Source organism: Strigops habroptila, chromosome Z (assembly GCF_004027225.2).
Source record: "Strigops habroptila isolate Jane chromosome Z, bStrHab1.2.pri, whole genome shotgun sequence".
Classification (NCBI taxonomy): Eukaryota; Metazoa; Chordata; class Aves; order Psittaciformes; family Psittacidae; genus Strigops; species Strigops habroptila.
In genome coordinates, this window is record NC_044302.2 from 56,053,888 (window position 1) to 56,076,909 (window position 23,022).

The window sequence follows — 23,022 nt, forward strand, 5'->3', positions numbered from 1 at the left end:
TCCAGAAAGAGAAACTCTTGTATGTTTTTACCTGTAGATTGTGCCCTTGCTCTGTTGAAAAATGTTACTCTATTATCTGACTGGACTGCATAAATCATGGCAGGTGGGGACAAATCTGTCTATAATATTAGGCTGCATAATGTAGGAGTATGCCCAGTGCTCGTAGCTACTAATGGATTGATTTAAGCCTTAAGAGTTACGTAGAAAACCACCTGATTTCCCCATGCTAAGAACAGACTTGAAAGGTAACGTGAGGTGGTTTTGTTTTGTGCTTTTGCTTGCAAACATTTGGGTGAGGTAATTAGGTTACATTAGCAATTTACCCTGAATTGTGACAGTCCCTCCGAATTTTTATTAAACACTAGGTGTTTTCCTTGAAAGTAACACAGTGGTTCAGTGAAGAATTAATTCTCAGAAGACATGTTCCCTGTGCTATGTGAAAGAGTAGGTATTAACAGTGGCTCCTTTTAACCTATTGTTCTAGGTATTATTAACTGTGAATATTAGAGTTGAGCTTATTTCAGGTATGTTGGTAACCTGCAAATTGCATGGTGTCATATTTAATGCTGTTGAAATGAATGTCCAACTGAACAGCTGGACCACTGGTTGAGACCTGCCAAAATACTGAGGAATCCTGAGTTTTTTATTCTAATTAGTGATAGTAATCATGATCACAGTGAGGTGGTTCTTTGATGAATGAACTGAACTGGTTCTAATTGCTTTAGTATACAGAACTTGGCAAATTGAGAAACTGAGATTTTAAATTTCTGATTGTTACTATGAGAGATATTAACTGAGATAACCATAATAAAAACAAGTGTACGAAAGTACAGGGATGTGCTGAGGTACTGTGAAGTGATTCTTTTAAGCAGTTATGACAGGTTTATCCCAGTCTGCATGAAGACACAGGTGAAAGGTAGGTTGGCATATTTTGTGAGTTTGATCAAGGGCATATGAACAGTCTCAGGATTTCAGAGAACAGAGAATATGGTCTGAAGCTCCAAACTTAGATTAGAAAATCATTCTTACTCCTAAATGTAAACACTTCTCTATGGTATACTATAAACTCTTTTCACTCCAATACATTGACAGCAAAACAACTCCTGCTAACCATGTTGGTTGTATTGCCTGTGTCTTTGATGTTATCTGTGAAGTTTTGCAGTATTGGTAATATCCCTGATACTACGTAAAGCATGTTTATTAAAAGCATTAGGTTTTAAGGTTTTGTTATGAGGATCTTTTGATCTGTTTGCCACTTTGTAGCTACAAGACAATTTTGTGGACATAATTAAAAATTACAAAAGGATGAACCATATGATCTTCCCTACATTGCTCATGCATCATGCTTCTGTTCATGGTGCATCACGTCTCCTGACATCCGTCCTTTTCCTTAAGCGATGGAAACATCATCTCTGCTGCAAAGGACCCCTTCAAAGCTGAAGAAGATGGGTTACCTATAGGTGACATTTTATAGACTGCTTTCTTTCAAAAGCATGGAAAGCTGATGCAGCAGCTGGAAGTAGGGTTGCTGGTCAGTGCAGTATGCTTCTGAACAGATGAGACAGGTGAGCCAGACATTGCTGCCTTCTTAAACAGGACTAAACTGTGGTCTTATGTTCTGATGGCCCACACTTACTTATCACTGCAATAACATGGCCTTGCAAGGACTTAAATACAAGCTTTTCATTCTCCTCACTCCCTCTTTTAGGTGTGATTAGCAGGTTGGTGATTTAGTTGCCCATAAATCCTAATGCTCTAGTGAGAGTTAATGTGCTCTGTAGAAGGGAAAAGCTCCTTCCAGCTTCTTTTGCAGCTTGGACAGCAGAGGGCAGGTGTTGGTTTTGTGTGATTGAACGTTTATTATGTGGAATGGCTGTGTGTGTACATGGAACGAAAGTGTCTGCATGCTACGAGTTACAAAGATGTATTATAGAGCAGTTAATATAATTTATACTTTTTTATGCATATAGGACATTTTTTTTTTCTAAAGGAATGTTCTGCTTTTTCGTAAAAGACTTTTGTCCAAAAATGTTAAAATTAAAGTGCTATTGGCAAGGTAAGAAAGAAGATCAGTCCAGGAACGTTACCGTCTACCCACACATCACTATACTGAAACCTTCTAATATAGTTTTTTTCCTCTCATTTCATTTCATGACTGTTGTCGTGGTCTGTGAACATTCGTGTCGATATTTGAGTCACTGCACAGGAGGCAGACGTATATTTATTCTGATACAAAATTTCGTGCAGTAGACTTATTTTGGCATTATCCGTTGAGTTTTTAGTTTAATTGTACTTAAGGATTTTGTAGCCACATGGCAATCCTAATGCTTGTATCTAAACAACAGATTTCTTCCGGTTTAGATACACTGGCCAGGCATATGTTGGTCAGGTGCTGCGCAAAAGCAGGCTTTTAGTATTTACACAGCGTTATGTGCAAAATCATGGTTTTGCTGGTATAGTTTCTTGCACTTGAGTAGCTTAGCGGCTTCAGCAGGACAAAGCACTGCTGTGGCATTATTTTGTTAGTCCTAGAGAGATAAAGTGCTGCTAGTCATGTTAAAATAAAGTATTGGTTTAAAGGTAATTGCGGTTCATGGTGGTCAGTAATAACTGTTGGAGAAGAGGCTTAACAGGTTGCTTCAGTGGCACATAATAATTTCATAACAGTATAGATCCTTACTCTTTCCTATCCCAGTCAAAGTGAACAATAACAGTAGACAATCCACATTTATACCATGGCAACATGTTGACTGTAATGATAGTGTACAGATAGTCTTGCAGATGTGCTGTCATGTAAACTCGCTGAACTACCTGGAGATATAGCAGTACTGTTGCTGGCAGGTATTATTTAAACTTGCTGAACTACCTGGAGATATAGCAGTACTGTTGCTGGCAGGTATTATTTAAACTTGCTGAACTACCTGGAGATATAGCAGTACTGTTGCTGGCAGGTATTAAGAATTCTTTCAGTTCTGCTTAGTAGGATCTTTCCTTCTGCTTTACTTATTGCCATAACAGGCCTTCTCAGGCTGTGTGGTGGCTTCAATGTCCCTTTTCCCTTTCTTCCATCTGGAACTGTGAGCTGGGGTCAATGTCTGTCAGTGCCTGTGCACATGCATATATACACGTGTCTGCAGATGCCTCTTCTGTGTGACTGCACCCAGAAAGAAGTTAACCATCACTTCAGGGCAGATAGCAACCAGCATTAACACAAACAAGTACAGTGACTCACACCAGCAGTTTGTACAACTGTTGTGCAACATGAGACAAAGATGACCTTTCTATATGCTTTCTATTGAGTTTCAGTTCTTACAATTTTGATTATACCCTTTTAACTAGGGGAGGGGAAACACATGGATTTGGGAAAATTCAGTATTTTTAATTTACTGCTGTCTGCTCAGACAAGGTACAGTTAGGCCGGATGCCAGAAGATACAAGAAAGAGCTCTGTGCATTTCTCCACATCATCCTTTCCATTGCTGCTCTTCTTGCCAGTATTTAGCCATCCTAATAAAGGGTAGGTAATAGATTATAAATCTTTTCATTTCTATACATACAAACACATATTGATATGTATACTGTATAATCAATGCGTTATTTTTTGTTATTTAAAAAAGAAAAAATAATTTAAATGTCCATAAAAATAAATATACTTCTTGAACGGCAACCAATGGTATATTATTCATTTTAATAAAATAAATCTCATAGGTATTTTTCTACATTTTAATCAGGTTACCTGAGAAATCTTGTACACAAATTCAAAAGCAATTAAAATTGACAGACTTACATTTGGATTGGGAAACCTGTGATAAAATCTCCCTCCTATTGAAATGAATAGGAAGCTCAGAACTTCATACAATTTTTTTAAAGCAACTTCACAAACTATTCTTAGGAAAATTACATATAAACAGAATAAAAAGATAAGATATAAACACAATTAAAAACAAACAAACAAGCAACAACAACAAAAAAAAAACCTACCAAAAAGCACCAGAACAAAAATAGACACCTTATTACAAAGTAGAAAAGAGATCAACTGAATTATTAAATGTGTCTCATGAATGAGAACCAAAAAGACACTGTGTTAACAAAGAAATAAGTGACTGGCTCCCCAGCAGATAGAGACAGCAGAAAGAGTACTTGCGTGATTTGGCAGTGAACTGGGTTGCTATTTGCTTTCTCCTCCGAATCTCCAATTTTTCTGACTGCTCAAAATAAAAGCTCTTGGAGACCCTTGGATGTTAATGCATATATGCCCAGAAGAGCTGCCATTTCCATCAGTATGAGCACATCACAGGACCAGAGAGAAGGTTATGGGCCTCTTGTTACATTATTCACAACATGGTACAGTCTGTCAACCATGTGGTAGTTTGTGGACAGAGAAGAAAACATGACTGGAAGGTATTCCTTTGGGAAGCAGAGTCCCTGTGTAGGGTAATACGCTGGCTGGAGTTTGGCTTCTGGTGTAGAGGGCCGTGGGTAGTTTGGGACAGGGAGAAAGCAGAAGAGTGCCCACAAAGGGCTGTGGCAGGTACAGGCAGCCACACACGCATGGCTGAGGTTTAGATTGCATTTGGCAGATACAGCCCTACTACACTGCTGCTACTTCTCTTTCTTAATTCAGGTACTGGCTTAGAGAAAGGAAAACTTTACTGTAAAATGTGGGTTTTCTTAAGAGCAGGTCCCATGTTACAAAGTTGATTTAGTGCTGGTTTGCAGATTTTAATGCACTCCCCTATCTGATCCTGCATTGTAAAAGCATAGTGTCGTGTTCAGATTTGGGTATTATCTGAGATCCATCTTTACTCTGAACTTTTATAGTACATTGACTTTTAACAATAGGCCCCCAGGAACCACTAATGGAACGGAAGGAGTTACAAGTTTCATTTTCTTTGGAATATTTCATGTCACATTTCACAGGGTGAAAGTGTCTTAAGATAGAATTGTTTCAGTATTTTCAACTAACAAAAACTAACAAACATCCTCCTTGTTTAGGATCAGCTTTTGGCTCAAAAGTGAAGCATCCACGTGGAAATCTGTAGGCTTATTTCAGATCTTAATTTTACATTCCACTGATGTAACTTAAGTCGGAAGTTGATCATTAATGATTAATGATCACTGATTTTGAACAGTAATATTTCCAACAATGTAGTTTTCTGGAGAAGTAACTTGCAGAGCCGCAGATAATGTTCCCATTTACTGGCACAGCCCACCCTTAGCAATAAGGTTGCCACGGAAACTGCAAAACTCTGGGTGAGAGAAAAGGGGTGAGAATGAAAGGGAGAAGGGGGCAATTTACAGCAGTTTTTTTCTGATGTAAATCAACTAGAACTTGTTAAAAATTAGGTTTGGGGTTTTTTGGGTTGGTTTGGAGTTGTGGGGTTTTTTTGGTTTTTTTATGTTTTTTTTACTAGGGGAGAACCATAGCTTTTGCCTACAGGCCTTTGGACATGGAGCTGTTAGAGCAAGTCCGGAGGAGGGCCACGAGGATGATAAGAGGGCTGGAGCACCTCCCCTATGAAGATGGACTGAGAAAGTTGGGGCTGTTCAGCCTGGAGAAGAGAAGGCTGCGTGGAGACCTCATAGCAGCCTTCCGGTATCTGAAGGGGGTCTACAAGGATGCTGGAGAGGGACTCTCCGTCAGGGACTGTAGTGATAGGACAAGGGGTAATGGGTTCAAACTAAAACAGGGGAAGTTCAGGTTAGATGTAAGGAAGAAGTGCTTTACTGTGAGGGTGGTGAGGCCCTGGAACAGGTTGCCCAAGGAAGTGGTAAAAGCTCCATCCCTTTCACATCCCTGGCAGTGTTCAAGACCGGGTTGGACAGAGCCTTGGATGACATGGTCTAGTGTAAGGCATCCCTGCCCATGGCAGGGAGGTTGGAACTAGATGATCTTAGGGTACCTTCCAACCCTAACAATTCTATGATTCTATGATTGGTTTTTTGTTGTTGTTGGGGCTTTTTTTGCATAGGACAGTAAGCCAAGGTCTGACTCAAACACCCAGCATGGAAAAAAAACTAAGTGAGTGAGCCCAGTCTATGGTTTTTTGCGGGGTTTTTTCCCTGCAAAATGTTTTGAAGTAGAGATACATAGTCATGGCTCTTCTTAATTACACTAATGGAAACTTCAGTGCCTTTCAATCTTTCTATCAGTTGTGTGATGAGTCTCCCTTGAAATCACAGGAACATGTAACGTAGTGTGCAGGTACATTAGAGACACAGAGGAAGACAGAATATGATGTATTAAGTATGTACAAGCAGAAAAGATAAATCAAAATTATTTAGAAATATTTTTTTTTATTAAAACAGCTACATACCTTCTTGAGAATGTTAGATCATAATCGTTTTTAGCTTGTCTTGATTTTATCTATCTTGTTTGTCTGTAACTACATTGTCAGAGGTTGTCTTACATAAATAAAACTGAATTAGGCTGATTAATATATGGGTAAGAGATTTCTGGTATACAGCTAGTTCGTGCAAGGAAAGCTGGTATTTTTCCTTCTGAATTAACTAATCAAGAGAAGAAATGTCCCCACAGGATATTAGAAACCCTTGTACTGTCAAAATGCTATCTCTTTATGTGAGGAATTGACCATTTGTGATATTAAAGATTCTGCAAGATGATTTACTATAGCAGAGCATTAACACTTGTGTCCATCATATTACAATGTGAAGAATAGCATCCTATTTGCTGATGGCTTAATGATGCGTTGTAGTAACATTAATTGTTTAGGAGTTGTTGCAAAGAGGAATGTCAACTACGATGGCCCAAAAGTAGCCCTATGGCTACTTTTTGTGTGCTGCCATTAAAATTAATAGCAGCATCTGTATTTAAGTTTGTCTGCCATATTCACTGTTTCTTATAACTTAGCTAACCCAAATTCAGTTTCGATTTTTTCCCAAAGTCATTGTCTTTCTTACTCTCATTTTTTTTTAAATTCAGTTTAGTCCACAAGCAATTTTACTGCCACTAGACAGAAATTAAAATGCAAATAGGCTTTCAGCAGAATTTTAACAATTTCTAGCACTTCTTTAGTGTACATAGAGTACATAGTTAACCAGAGTGTGTTACTGGAACTAGACACTTTTGCTCATTCTGATTATATGATTAATATTTCTCTAACTATGGGTCACTAAAAGTCACCTTTTTTGCATTCAGGAGAGTTTCTTACTACAGGTTGTGTAACATAGCAGTTTTACTGCCTGTGTTTCCTCTTTATGGTGGTCACACCATCTTACGTGGTTTAGCTTGTGTATTGACAATGTCTCCTAACTTTGCATCTACAAGAATTTAAATCCTTTTAGATCTCATCCTAAAATGGAAACAAAAATGTAGTTTCTCCCTTTTCCTCCCTCTAATCTTGTCCCCCAGTATTTTTTATTTTCCCTGCCCTTTCCTGCTGATAAAACTTACTTGCTTCTGAAGTATGGGCTGCAGAGGTAGTTAAGATACAGAAAGAAAAAAGGTGGCAGCTCAGGATGAGCCCCTGAGAATCACTTGGAGGGTGTAAAGGATGAACACTCACATGAGACACAAACCGTGTTAGGGTGAGAGGAGGATCCATGAGAAAATGGAACTGAAAAAACAACAGAGGAAAAAAAATCCGATAAAGAGGGAATGGTCAGAGATGCCAGAACTACCAGTGGTTCATAAGAAATCCTGTACTTCGTCAGAGGCAGTGTACACCCCCTCATAATGTCTGCATTGCTAGGGTTTTGTATTATTTTGCATTTATCAGCATTGAATTTCCACCTACCATTTCATTATTGAGCCAACAATGAACTTACTGTTCCATGGCCATTTGTTACTTAGGGTAGCAGTGTCTGGCTCATACACCTGTAAAAAGAAAAAAAAAAAAAAAAGGCTTATTTTCAATCCACTTTACTAGCTGACCTAGCATAGCTGCAGACAAATTAGAGAGAAATGGTGATTTGAATGTCTTGCTTTCAGTTGTGCTGTGATAACAGTAGTAACAAGGTTGTTTAAGGCTTGCATGGTATAGTCAGTGTGCAAGCTACAGGCATGTTGTTGGAAATGTCAGAGGCATTACAATGTTCTGGCAATAGCTAGAATTAACTAGGTCCTATTTTTAATTGCAGTTTATGCCTATTACAAGGTTTCCTAAATTCATTCACTATTTCCTGGAGTTGGATTTGAACCTGCGGCTTTAGGACGATATTACTGACCTTTTCTGGTCTCAAGAACTACAAAAGGCAAGGTTTTAAAACATTCAGTTCTTCCAGTTTAGAGCTGGATTTGTAAAGGAGATCAGTTCCCAACCAGACACTGAAATAAGCACCAGTTTTCAAGCAGCGGATAATTCAGTGGCTACTACTCCCTTGCAATGTCTAATGTCAGATTTCCAGGAGAGCTCAACACCCATTGGATGTCCTGGTAGTGTTTCTGTGTCCGGTGAAGCAGTGTCAGAAACTGGTCCTTTTGCTGGTTCTTGGAGAATAAGCATAAGCATCTTTTTTATTCAAGAGTTGGTTTTTTTTTTTCCCCTTTTTTTTTTCATCGGGGTCTCTGAAGGCAAACTTGTAAAATCTATGAATCTGCTGGTGCACAAGGAGAGCAATTGAACATCAAACGAAACGTGCGCATTCATGTTCCCATCCTGGATGTAAATGAACCGGCTGAATGAACACGTCGGGGAGAAACCCAGATCTGGCTTCCAGGTTTTCCTCACCTGCCACCCCTGTGGACACCCCATGCATTTTTCTGGCAACACCCTCTCTTACATGGGGGCTTTGTGACCCACCCTCGTCTGCTCAGACGCCGGCTGCATTTCCCAGTGTTGCTGCAAAAAAGGTGCCGCCTGTGCTGGAAATGGGATCTTCCACTATTTAGCAAGGCTTTGCTGAATGAGTCATCAGAGCCGGCTGGTATTGGCTGGGCTGGTGAGCACCCAAGGGATTGCCTGGCAAAGGCTGCGAGGCCTCGCTTCATTCACAGAAATGTGGGGATGCTAGCCAGCCCTTTCATTCACACACACAGAAACTCATTCACATTTTGCAGTTTTGCTAGCCACTTCTAATGAAGAGAACTATTTGGGAGCAGTAGGGTTTTCTGGGCAGTAGAGTCACATAAAAATAGGCTGCGATGTGTATATTTGCTGTTGCTATGCTAGGAGGATGAAGAAAGGAATGAATGCTGTGTGGATGCTGTAGCAGGTTCGCAGTGTCGTGATGAAAGACTGTTCTGCAGATCACTAGAAACCTGCTTTTACACTGACTATGACATTGCCATTACTCATCACTGCTGGGATAAGAGGTGCTGACTTAATTTAATGTCATGAATATACTAATGAAATGCCTGTATTTGAGCTGGCTGTTTCACTGTCTTTGCACTTTGTATACTGCAGCCTTTAGTCATGGGAGAGGGAAGGAATTCCATAGGATTTTTCCTTTAAATTGTGCTGCAATTAGTAATTTCTTTAAAAAGCAACTTTGCACTATGCAGATTCTGTGGTCTGAATTTGTTTATAATGCAGTGTATTTACCTACATCCAAAAGATGTTTTGCAAAGGTCAATTTGTACAGAAAAGCCATATTGGGGCTTGTGATGGGCATTGTGTATCACAATGCTGCACACGTCTTGGGTTTTTTGTTGGTTTTTTTTTTTAAAGTAAGAGAAATGAAATTCGTGTTTTCTGCATGTTTTGCTACTTCTCAGATCAAATGTTTGTGGCTGACATTTATGCTTAATGAGACCTGGTGCATTTTTTTATTTTTCATTACAGGATGTCTGTTTGCTGCTACCTGGACTTTTGACTGTTCTTTTAGTTTTTTCAGTTTTTCAGAATTACACCAAACATTCCAGTGACGATCCTCTTGACGTTTTTATTTGGAGTGAATATGAGTGGTTAAAGAAAAAACATCTGTTAAGCCTGTTGTCGGACATCAGAAAAATACATTTCTTCACACATAGGTACTTATGTAATTCCTGCATTAAAATAGAAGGTTGTTGTGGAGTAACAGGGGAGAAGAATTTCTTTCTCTATCATGAATTTGATGTAACAGTTTCTGTGAGAGACAGCAGTGACACAAAGGCACTTGTAAAGTCTGTTAGGCTGCTTTTGTGGAAGAAAATGTGTATATCTTTTAGTTCTGTCATCTGTTCTGAAAACCTTTAAGGTGTTAGTGTTTTGGGACGGGGGAGGAGATATATGTGTAAATACTATTTAGATATTTCCTATCTAATTGTGACTTCTTTATAGATTCACAAATATGTGAAGTGGAAGAGCAGTGTGGTGTTTCGTAAGGGCTGTCAATTCAGTTTTAAAGGTAATCAATTGCCTTTGGTACCAAAAGGGTGGTTGTGGTGGTGAGGAATTAAAGGTTGGAAGGAAATATCTGTTTGAGAAGGTAGGAAAAGGAAATTTGAGAATTGATTGGTGCTAGTGTGCTGTAAGTGGGTGGATGGTTTCTTCCCCCCCCCCCCCTTTTTTTTTTTTTGCTACAGGAAGTGATTTGCAGTGTTCACTGAGCCTTTTGTTGAAAAGGGTCCTTCTCATTTGTGTGAGTCATGCTTTTGCTGTGAGCGAGTTGGCAGCTCTAAGCAGGACTGGGATCTCTGTCACAGAAAACTGTTACTTCACCCAACCTTCACGGGGAACCATAAGAAATTTCTTAAAAATACTTGTTTTTTTTTTTTGTTCTTCCTTATACTCTTTTCTTTTTTACCCCAAAACCTTGTTATCTGCCCGTATTGTTATGAATTGCCTGCTATGTTAGCACAGGCATCTCCTGCGTTGGCATCAGATTTGCCAGAACATATGCAGGAAACCAGATAAAAGGGCATGCTTCAACGTACCAAGTATAACCGCTTCAGGAATGATTCGGTGACATCAGTTGATGATCTTATTCACAATTTGTCCATGAACAGCAAGGTCTCAGCCGTTTCTACGACTTCAACAACACCTTCGTACCTGGTCTCGCCAGATGTTCTCCGCAAGGACCATGAAGATGGACCCACCACCCTGTGCACCCTTATCCATAAAGTGTCCCACTTGAAACTTTCTAGCACGGGCAGCCTTTTGGGTATCAAAAATCTCTCCTCTGCAGTAAAGGAGCTTGCTGTCTCCAAGTTGCAGGGAAGCTCGAGTGCTTCTAGCTCAGCAGCAGGGGCTTCAGACAACACATGTAACCTTGTCTCTGCCACTTCGTGTTCTCAGCAGGACGTGAGCAAGATGAGTATGGGGAAAAAAACACGGTCAGAGGAAATACACCCGGGAGGTGAAGACTGGAATCAAAGTAGCAGCTTTGTCAGTAAACCCTCTCGGGGATGGCTGCACTCGAGTGAGAAGATCCTGGGACCCGGTGTGACGTACATTGTGAAGGTTGGTCTGATTTCTTTCATTCTCTGCTTTTATCAATGAAAAATTCTCTGCTGGTTTTGATGACAGGCTAGACAGGCTGAAAGGATCGCTATTTTATATTCCTTTTTTTTGGTGCATAATGCATGGTATGTAAATGCAGGAAGGCAGATTGGGAAGCTGTGTTAATTTGTTAAATTAGAGCAAACCTGCAATAGGTTCTTTGTCAGATAATGTGTTACAGCTGTGTAAAAATACTACTTCTAAGCTAAAAGCTGGGGTTTTTTGCTTTCTGGGGGTTTTTTCTTTCTTTTTCCTTCTGGTGAATTTAGGTTTTCAGTGTTATCTAGCTTACTGTATATATCTTGAGTACATAGGCTTTCAATATGTCTGGTGCAATAAACAGAAGGAGAGAAAGACTACTTGATGTGAGAAGAACTGTTAATCTTGCATGATATTTCAGTTTGAAAATACTCTAAGGACGTGTTTGTTTTTTATGTGAAATTATATTTGAAATCTTAGAGCAGTAAGGCACAGAGCGCAATTCTTATCATGTTCCACAAATAGAAATACTGTTGTGGGTACAGCAGGAAAAAGCAGCTTGTTTTACATAATGGGAGTTCAGCCACCTTAAACGTTACTGCTCTTTTCAGTTCATTGATACAGCATGTCAAGAGCAGAGAATCTGAAGTTTATGGGGTAGTATTTCCATATGCTTTGAAAGTATTTTGAAATGACCTGTTAAATTAGAGCTTTTGAGTGAAGGGTATGTGCAGTGGTTTTGTAGTCAGGTAAGATTGTGGTTACACCTTCCAGCACTGTGTGCAGAAAGTGTAAAAATAATGTTACCGTCCAGAATTTGTTCTTCAGTCCCCATGTTTTATTTACCAAGTGGCTTTTGTATCTTAAGTGTTAAACTGTTTTGTAGCAGACTATTAATAAGCCTACAGGTCTATTTTTAAGCTCATCTTATTTTGGATATAAAAGTCACAGTGTGACTTTATATCAAGATGCTTTAAAACTGAGTGACAGCCTTGTTGATTAACTCTCACCGTTTTTTCTCAAGTTTCATTATCAAAAACAGAGTGCACATTTAACAGTTGGAGCACTAGGAAGCAGTTTTTCTTTCTTTCTGTCAGTGGTGGTAGTAGATTGAATAAGTTGGCTAATTCAGAGCACTATTGAAATTGTCCTGTCTTTTACTACTCTGAAATTTACCGGAGCTACAAAAGAGTCAGTGCTACCTTTCAGAACACAAACTGCTGCTCCATTACTGTTTGAGAAGTGTCTTGATAAAAATAACCCACTGATGCTAGATATAGTAGGGTTGAGACCCTGTCCTTCTTTTGAATGGAAATATTCTGCTTAACAGGGGGTCATTTGCCATTTTCCCATTTAGTTTTTTATTTTGCTTTAGGATATTGTAAGTAGGCAGATAATGACTGTGAGAATTCACTGCTGCTGTTTGTTTTACCTGAACTGGTCATCATGAAGCAGGACAAAATACAGTATCAGTTTTCTGATTTTTTTCAGTGGTTGACCTTCAGTATGCTAGAGGAAGCTGATATCCTTGAATTGAAAAGAGAATTAAAACTATATACAAGTGGACTTGCATTTAAAGTTAATAAATAACCCATATCTAACACTGACAGTAGAACAAATATTTTAATTAGTGCAGCTGTTGTCAAATACATGAAAGTGTATTTATACACATTATGTGTATTAGAATTTTCAAAGTAAATCATTAGCACTGTACAACTTACATTTTAGGTGTTTGTTAGTATCGTTAAAATATATGGAATGTTGTTTCTATTAAAAAAATAGGGTGATATCTTGAACTACATGCTCTCTGCCATATAGAGTTAACAGAGCAGCGCTCTAGATGTGAAAACGAAGGTTAAAAATAAATATCAAAATCGGAGGTTAATGACTGAATGAATGAAAATAAATTGGTCCTGGTTAGTTCATAATTTGCCTGTTTGTTAAGTATTCCAAAATTTTCCTCAGCAACTGCAGCATTCATATAGATAAGAATAGAAGTGCAGTTCCCACATCATTAAACATTGTTAGTTCCCAGGGCTCTTATGCATTCAGACCATCAAATCAATACACAGATAATGTACACTGAAGGGAAACATTCCTTGAATACCTCATGGCTATATTGACTATCTGGGGGACTTGTACCATGTTTAATTAGTACCATATGCCTTGCAGAAAATTCCATATGCCATTAGTTAAATAAGACAAAAATTAGATTTGTTGTAAACCAGCAAAGCTTTTATAATTTTGTGTGTAAATGTGCACTGAGTTACTATTTTCTTATTAATCCACATTCAGAACACGAAAATTGTATACGCGACAGGGTAAATTGCAACTGCTGGGCAGTTTGATAGCTCACATTGGAATCTTCTGAAGCAAGAGACTCAAAAGTTCCTATATGCAATGTATGACAAGTCTGTAACTTTACTGCTGTCCCCACTTTTTCACATATTACCCATTTTTCAAATGAGCAGTGTAACTAATGCTTAAAAAATGGCTGTAGGATTATGGTAAACAAGAACAGTGTTCTGATATTCATAGTCTGCTGCAATGGAATTATTTCATCCATAAAAATACTGGTACCTTCTGTATTTTTTTTTCCTCCCTGTGGATTTCATGTTGCATCTTTATGTATTATTTTAATGGGAAAATTTTCACAAAAACAAACAAGCAAACAAAATTTGTAACAAATTAGATCATGACCATAGCTATAAAGTGGTGAAGTACTGATATTTTACTTAACACTACTGCTGAACAGTTTAACAAATTATGGATTAATGAAGAAAAAAAAAAAAAGAAATAGTTTGCTGTGATAGAAGTCATTGAAGAGCTCAGTGTTTTCCCCATAGTGGGACTGATTTCTATAGGGAGTGAGTATAAATGTTCATGTTGTCAGAAAAACAAATATATACGATAAAAAAGTGTATAACTATAATGTAACAGTAGTTACATGTTAAATGAAATTTGTTTGTTTCCAATGATAAAAGCCCGCTGATGGGTTTAATTGGGTAATGGCATAGGCATTCAGGGGTTTGTTACATTTAACTAAGATCACAATCAAGAATCAAGAGGCAAATGTATGTCTGTCTTTAGGTTACTTGTGGTTGGGTTTTGTAGCAAGTGTTGATGAGCTTAAAATGCCGTTTCTCAGCAGTTCAAAACTCAGTAAACTGAAAATAATATAGCATAATTTTGTATCCCTATATACAGTACGTTTGAAAGAGCTAACAAGCCATAAAGCCAAGAACAGACCTAGGTCAAGCTAGTGTTAAAAAGCAGCTATAAAGATAATATCTGAGATGTAGGAAGGAAAAAGAACTTAATCTAAAAGAATCACCATAAGCCAGGCAAATAGTATTTCAGTGAAAACCATACTAAATTATTATAGCAAAATATCTGAAGAATATAATAATACAATAATACAATAATTTCTTTAACATTTTAACACTTTTATGTCTTGGGAGGGGATAACATCAATTTACGTCTGATGAGGAAAATGGACATCTTTTGTGAAGCTGTTCAAACACATCACTGAGTAAAGGCTTCAGTTCTGCAAACGTTTCTGCATGACACTTTACAGGAACACTCTCATTGAAATAATTGAGACTACTCCTATATGCTGAAAGTTAAGTGTGTGCTTAAGGATGAAGTGAATTACTGTGTTGCTTGCTCTTATTGCATCCTTTTATTATGTACTATAGTATTCCCTTCAGCTTATATGCAGGCCAGCCATGATTTTAGAAGATCTCTGCAAGTAGAAATTGAACTTATAAAATTACTTTTCTCTTAGTGGCTAACCCAGGCTGCGAAGTAGAGCCTTAAATGGAGCTAACATGGTTGAAACTGCAGCATGTGTGGCCTTCCCCTAGAAGACTTCAGGATTGTTTGGAAAAATATTTCTCTTTTTTTTCTTTCTGTTCTAACCAGAATTGATTTGCTCCTGGTTTAAAGTAGGAACAAGATACCAATGCTTCATGCTTTGTGATGGTACTCTTTTCCCACCTGTTTGAAAGGTGTCCAGCATGGCCTGTAAGAAAAAAAGAAGAGGGTTTCTTGCTTCCTTCTTAGTCCTCCAAATAGACATAAAGACAAATTTACAATCTACTTGTTTTGCTTTGTTTTTTTTTTTTAAATTGCATTAAAGCAAGACTTTCTACTTTCTCATTTTGGTTGATGTTAAATTTATCTTCCTTCGTTATAGAAAAATGATGCATTTTTTTTCCTTTTTAATCAGATTTAAAATCTATTTTTATCAGTCAAGTTGCAGTAGTGGTAATGGTTAATCACTGGTAGTTTGGCACAGCCTGGGTAAAAACATACTCGGTTCTAATAAGGAACACAGTCACAAAGCATCCTGTTTGTAATGAGGCTCACATCTTTAAGAAGTGGGCTGTATGTTTCAGCCATATGGTGATAATAGGACTGAATACTGATCCTTTAGTTCGAAGTCTGCGATCCTCAGCACAGGTACCCAGTGTTAGCCAGAGCTCCAAGACTTACAAAACTGGCTTTATCACCATAGATTTTACAGCTGCGTGCATGTAGGTTAGGGCAGAGAGAAGTGACAAAGACAGCATTGGTTTTAGCAATTAGCCTGTCCTAATATGCCATATTCCTTTGCAATCAGTATCCTTCTCATTTTGTTTCTCTGTTATTTGGGCTATCAAGGAACAATACTGATGCCTGTTGCTCTGTCAAAAACCTGTTTTTTGAGCTCCATGGGTCTGAAACACTGTGGATCTGTTGTGCAGCCCACTGATAAAAAAAGAGTGTTCCTCACAGAAACTAAATCAGATCCTACAAGCAGAAATCGTACAGTAGAGTCTTTAATTATAATATTATTCTAATTACATGAATCAAGTACTATTACTGTACATTTGCACACCTTTCATAGAAAGTAAAGCATGTAAGGATTTTGGTGCTGAAGGATTCAACTCTCAATGTGAATGTGTGTTCTGCAGTATATTTGGAGTGCTTGCAAAATGCCTAGGAAGCTTTGGCATAACTTCTGTACCCAGGATTATTTCGTGAGTGACACAATTTGAGCACTGTTAATGTTGATTTGAATAGTTAAAGTCAGTTGGTTTCTTTACTTGTCTTCAAATAACTGTGTGCCTGATGTAAATATTTGCAACTACAAACATAAACAAAACATAAGGATGAACCGAGATCTTCAGGGAAAACTTATACCTGCTTTTGGTGCTGGAGATGAGGCACTTTTTTGTCCAGTGACATGGCACTCCTTTGTCCCCTAGCCACATAACCCATTGTGTCCACAAGCACACTAGCTATACTTGTGCTGCAACCTGGCTTCATTTTATAGTAGAAAGTTGAAGTGAATGCACAAAGTATCAATATTAAATTTTCTTGTTATTTGTAATAGGAAGAAATTCAGATCTGGCCTCAGATAGTGCCAGAGACAGCTGGCCTTCCCAGCTACTGATATTCTTTTAGCGTGATTTAGTCCCCTAAGCAATGAAACAAATTCCATAATCATAGAGGAATAGGGGTTCAATATTGCTTCTCTGCAGTTCTACACAGTCATGCAATATGCATATTTCATTTGATTCTGTATCTTTATGACAAAATGTGGTGTATCTCTACCTTTGGCTGCTCCAAGCAGGTCTGAGACAGAGCCTGTCCATTTGAGTTGTGATGGGAATAATGACGGGATTTGGTGCAACATTTCCAGTCATCACTTGTTTTCCGAGGGTGACTGGGCACAATTCAATAAGGGTAATTTAGAATGTTTGTTTAATAGGTGATAGCTATTCCCCTAGATTTTTCAGATAAGTTTTCATAGGGCTTGGAAAGATTTCAGTCTCAAAAGGTTGACTTAGACAATCCAAGTCACAGCTAAAAGTTTAAAGACTAAAAAACCCTTTGAAATTAGACAGGAATAGCAAGTAAAAAGATAAAAGGTAAAAATAAACAGGGTATAGGGAGACGGAAAGAAAATAATGTGAAATAAGCAGAAAAAGCTGTCTAGGCCTTTTTTCCACAGTACCACCACATTATATTTGCCGATACAGGGATTTTTGCCTTTTGTATTATCTCAGAAGAAATCCTGAAATTAGAGGCATAAGTTGACCAAATACCTTAAATAGTAAGGACAAGACTGGAAGAGAGATATTTTATCTTGAGATATTGTCTTAACTTGCTCAGCACCATTTCCACTGAAGAGGAAATAAAGATGTAGAGGATTTAAGTCATTTGCTTGAGGATGTCCAGGAAATTATTGTCAGAGGTGAGACACCTAAATGCAGTGCTCCTCCACCAGACCCAATTGCTCTCTAAAGTTTCTAGAGTGAAGGTCTGTTGCTGTAGAAGGTCTCCAGCTGGGTAGGCAGAACAGAAAAAGCAAAAAATCTCTTTTCAATTTGCAAACTGAGCATATTTATGGCAGAAATTAGAAGAGAAATTTTGGAGAAAGAAGAAAGGGTAGTAAGTTATATGAGAAACATCTGAAGAAGTAGGATTGATGCACAGCCTGTAGGGTGAGGTGCAGCAGAGGTGTCAAGTTGAAACAAGACTGAGACTACTTAAAATACTGTTATTTATGTAGTGTAAATTACCCCTGGATTTGAGACTGTTCTGTAGCCATTCATTTGTTACAGCAATAGTTACATTGGATAAATAGCCTGCACATGAAGCAAGCCCACTCTGGAAGAGAAAACTTAAAATACTGATGCTGAAGATGTATCTTTCTGTCATTTTGAACCTTTTGTGAAGTCATAAAATAAGCAGAGAGCACTAAGTAAATAGAAACATTATATGAACCCTCTCTTGCAATATATTAATCTCTGCCAAGGAGCTGGAAAAGCAGGACTGCTCGGTGCGGGGGCACAAGCTGAGAGCTGGGGGTGCCTATCCTGGGCTGACACTGACCTTGGGGCTTTTGGGCAGGGGTGCTGGGGAACAGTTTCAAGCGAGACTGGTTTGGCCCATTAGGGCTCTAGCCCCCATAAGCTGCTCTGCTGGGATTCTTCATAGCCTTTATGCTGCAAGAAGACCTCGTAGAGATTTTTTCATGATTTAAATACATACATTGGACAACTCTCACCTTATTCCTCTGTTCTTGCAAACTGGAGGTTATCTTTTGGCCACCCTTACTGTGAACACAAGTAACTGTAGCTTAAGCATAAGAAAGTTAAATATCGATAATGATTCAGAAAAGAAATGTGTTTTAATTGCTGCACTCTTGTGATGAAGAGCAGAGGTACACGTAACATTCATGTATGTATGTTTTAGATTTTTAGTTGTAAGAGTGACAGGTGCTTCCTAAATCACTCCTCCGAATATACAATTTTGAAAGCGTAGCAGTATAGCATTTCAGATACTTAACATATGTTTATATTAGGCATAGTGGAAAAGCACCTGTTAGATCTTCCGTCTTCTGGGTCTGTGCTTTAATAATAGTCCTAATCAAGCAGTTCTACTTAATGACTGAGGTAGTATAAGTTTTTTAGTAACTAGATATATTTACAGTGTCCATATTTATGGTTTCAAATGTCAAATTACGATTTTCAACTGTTCAAGCATAATGTTTTGGCTGCAGAAGCTTTTGCATGTTTGTGTTACAGAAATTCTCGTATAGAACATAAGCTGCTAGAACTAATCCGTATGGCAATTTAAAGGGAAATATATCTTAGTTGATATTCAAGGTAGCAAGGAAAACAGTCTGGAAAGTGTTCACTGAATTTAAGTAAGCAACTGTGAAAATGAAACAATTCATCTGTGAGACTGCAGTGCATACTCTTAAGTGGTTCACGCTGATTAATATCACACTGCAATGATTGCATTCACCTAGTATATATTTTTAAAATTAAACCTGCAAAGTATAGAACTAGTTTTTTTTTCCCAAATGTATTCGTTTTCAAAAGAAAACTTTTGGCACGTACAAAAATTTGGGGCATAGTGCAGAATATGTTTACATCTAAAATAACAGAATAAATTGTTGTCCAATGTGTGCACTTTGATTCTAGCATTTCTGAATTTTTTGCATGCAAAAAATGTACACTTTTAAAATAAGAAAGTAAGAAATATTGTGCATACAAAACTACCAATATAGAATTTCAGTGGAATCTTGTGAAAGCCCAGTCCATTTAGAATCTGTACTGCATGATTATTTTTGAGCATGATGTTGGCAATCTTATTTCATCCACATACAAGTAAGAAATAAGAAAAAGGTATTTTCTTTGAAGATGTGTTGTTTTCAACCCCATTTGAGATGGAGATTAGAAAATTGTCAGAAGCAAAAATTGCTTCTCAGTAGTATCTTTCCCCTTACTAGCGAAAAATGAGACCTTGGAGTTGACTTTAAAAAATTGCTTTTCAAGATAAGATAAAATATAGTCTTCCTGTAGCTGAATCCTTTGCCTTATTATTTTTTTTTTTTCAAGTGGTCCTGAATCCTTACCATATGAGATGCTGCCTGAATGCTTTCACAGGGAAAAAATGTAAAACCACTGTTAATGCCTTGTAAGAATTGAAGACTTAGTCCAAATAGAATGAATTCTTCTTTTACTTATGAAGATTTATGAAATAGACTTTTTAATTGTTTTCTTACTGGTAAGATGCTCCATATTTTCATGTTGTGTGGAGATTTCTACTCCTGCGTGTACCTCTGATGCAGAAAAAGTAGAAAAAAGTCAGTTTATTCTAGGAAAATTAAGTGAAAATGCAACCCATCAACAGAGAGAATCTATACTCTGAAATATGGTGAAAATACTGTATACTGTTGCACAGCTTTTCTTCAGATACCTCTTTTCCCCAGCAACTGATAATATTTAGTCATGTAAAATCTTCGTCATACTTCAGAGATGTGTTAACAGACATGGAAAGTATTGCATAGTATTGTTCTACCTTCTGTCCTTCTGTCCTGATACCGGTTGTACATAAGTACATTTTCTTTTGCAAATGCTGTACTTTCCCTATACCTTATCATCAAGATTTGGAGGCACTCAACAGATGTTCATATCTTCTCCAAGGCTCCTGTTTATAAGCCCCTATAAATGAATGAATCCCTAGCTACTGGAGAATGACTTTACAGGTTTTCCAATCTCTGTGGGAGAAAAAGAAATAACCTATTTCCAGCTTTCTCAGTGTTGGCAAATCATGGTATCTTTTTATATATATTCATATTTTTCAGTTTATTAATCGATATATACAGCTGAACACTGAAACTTAGAAATATTCATCTATTGCATTTCAGAAATAATTTAAAAAAATAGCTTTTTTTACACTTAAGGATTCTTGATAAGCATTCTTAATAACAGTGGCACTGTATATTTGTGCATACTTGAAGTCAATATATAGCATTTGAAGGTCTGTGTATATATAAAACATACATACATGCATATACATAATATATATAAATTAATAGTAGGTATATGTAAGTAAAAATTCTTTGTTGTTATGTTAAGGCAGCTTGATTCTTTTCTATCATTTTATCAACTCGGTGCCAGAAAGGCTTGTGAAATACAACAATATAGTTGCCTTTCTTTGTTTAGAAGCTGATTTTTCCACTTAGAATGAATTTATATAGATGAAAAAGTTTCACAGCCTTTCAGTTTAAATTAGTCAATGCTAGGCGCTTTGGTTTGTAGTATATTCCAGAATCCTTCTAGAAGTCAGTCTCACTTTACTTATGACTGAAAGCCTTTATGAAAATCTTCAGGAAGTCCACTGTAAAAGGATTTACATGATTAAAGCTAGATATCTAGCAAATATGCATTGACTCACAGCCATGCAGTGAAAATTTTAGAACGTGACCTTTCTTTTTATTATTTTGTACTCTGGATGCTAAACAAACACTGTTTGGTGCAGTGAATCAAAATATATCAAGGCTCAGATATACAGAGAAAGTCTTATTTCCCTGCAGCGTCTTATGAAAGTGTTTTATAAGTCTACTATGATAATTAAATCAAGAGCTTATGAAGATCACCTTTCTTACTGAAATACTTTAATAGCACAATTGTAGCAGCATTCCTCTTATTGAAAATCCAAGCATTCAGTTTAAAGAATAAAATACAGAAGCAGTACATTGTAAACATCATAAGTTGCCAACATAGCATTGAATTATACCAAAAATAATGTGTTTATTAGCAAATCAAAGTATATAAATCATAAAAGTAATTTCTGGGAGGTGGTGATCTCATGCGCAAAATACATGTGTTTGCCTCCTCAATCCCTTTATTATTACGGTTGTGCACAACAGAGCCTTGAGTTGAAATAGGGTAAGGTAGTTTGTTGAAAGAGTAGGCTGACACCAGTTAGTAATTGTTAAAGTCCACCTATATAAGGACATTTGAAATATTTTTGTATTACCAAAGCCAGTTATTGTACAAGGAAATAGGAAAGAACTAGCTGTTGGCTGAAATTGGAGGTATTGTTGGGAGAACTGTGTTCTCCTCTCACCCATTATTGAAGAAGTGAATCACCTATTACCAAGAGAAATGCAATAGGCAGTCTTATCCATCATCGTTTGTACTAGTTCAGAAGCTCTGTTGGTTTACTTGTCTCATGGAGCAATTTGTGATGATAAATTTACAGCCAAAGGGTCAAAGCTTATTTGTAGTTGAAACCTGAAGAAGACTTGTTTTTAGATTTTATGTTCCATTTCCATTCAATCAATCCTTACTTAGAGTTTTCTGTCTGGATTAGAACACGCATTCTTTAATGAGAAAAAATCTTTGGGGGAAACATTGATTCACTGTAAGCTCTATAGATGATTACTTACTGGTATAAAAATTACCAACTGCAGGAGTATGAAAGCACAGAAGAAAGCATTTCTGTTTTTCACAGCAGCATATGTTTATGACACATTTTTGGTGTTGGATTCTGACAATGTCTAAATATAGGCCTTTTCCTCATTCAAAACAAGGCTGCCAGTGTTTCTTTTACGCAGGTGTCGTGGTTTGAGCCCAGCCGGTAACTCAGAACCACACAGCCGCTCGCTCACTCCCCCCCCCCTTCTTCCTCCCCCCGCTCCCGGAGGGATGGGGAGGAGAATGGGAAGAATGCAACTCCCACGGGTTGAGATAAGAGCAGTCCCGCAACTAAGGTATAACACAAAACCACTACTGCTACCACCAATGATAATAACGATTAGTGAAATAACAAGGGGAGAGGATACAATTGCTCACCACCCGCCGACCGATACCCAGCCCGACCCGAGCAGTGATCTGGGCCTTCCGGGTAACTCCCCCCGGTTTATATACTGGGCATGACGTGCTGTGGTATGGAATACCCCTTTGGCTAGTTTGGGTCAGGTGTCCTGTCTCTGCTTCCTCCCGGCTTCCCCTCCTCCCTGGCAAAGCATGAGACTGAGAAAGTCCTTGGTTGGAATAAACATTACTTAGCAACAACTAAAAACATTGGTGTTATCAGCGTTGTTCCCAGGCTGAAAGTTAAAAAACACAGCACTGCACCAGCTACTAAGCAGGAGAAAAATGACTGCTATAGCTGAACCCAGGACAGCAGGTTTGCTGTTCCCCCAAGCAGGTGTGCCCTTCTGCAGATAATTGGGGAAGCACAGGGCTGAGTTACAGAGCAGGTCTGTCAGCATATGCTGGTAGAGCACGGTCATCAGGTACTCTTGAAGATCTGTGTCTTCAAGTAGTCCTGAATATGTGTCTTGCCCCAAGGGGAGGAAATGGCAGGAG

The 23,022-nt window shown here is 37.9% G+C and overlaps 1 protein-coding gene across 7 annotated transcripts in view; it reads left to right on the forward strand.

Annotated features, from left to right (window-relative positions):
• Positions 1-8,616: 8,616 nt before the first annotated feature.
• SHC3 (SHC adaptor protein 3) overlaps positions 8,617-23,022 on the forward strand; it is a 63,007-nt gene continuing 48,601 nt past the window's right edge. The window contains exons 1-3 of one of the 7 annotated variants that reach the window (XM_030470195.1): positions 8,617-9,930; positions 10,220-10,286; positions 10,888-11,341. In XM_030470195.1, coding sequence (XP_030326055.1) covers positions 11,192-11,341 — 150 coding nt within the window. In that variant the 5' untranslated portion in view covers positions 8,617-9,930; positions 10,220-10,286; positions 10,888-11,191. Of the gene's footprint in view, positions 11,342-23,022 lie in introns of all 7 variants that reach the window. The other 6 variants (XM_030470196.1, XM_030470197.1, XM_030470192.1 and 3 more) reach the window with 6 other exon arrangements.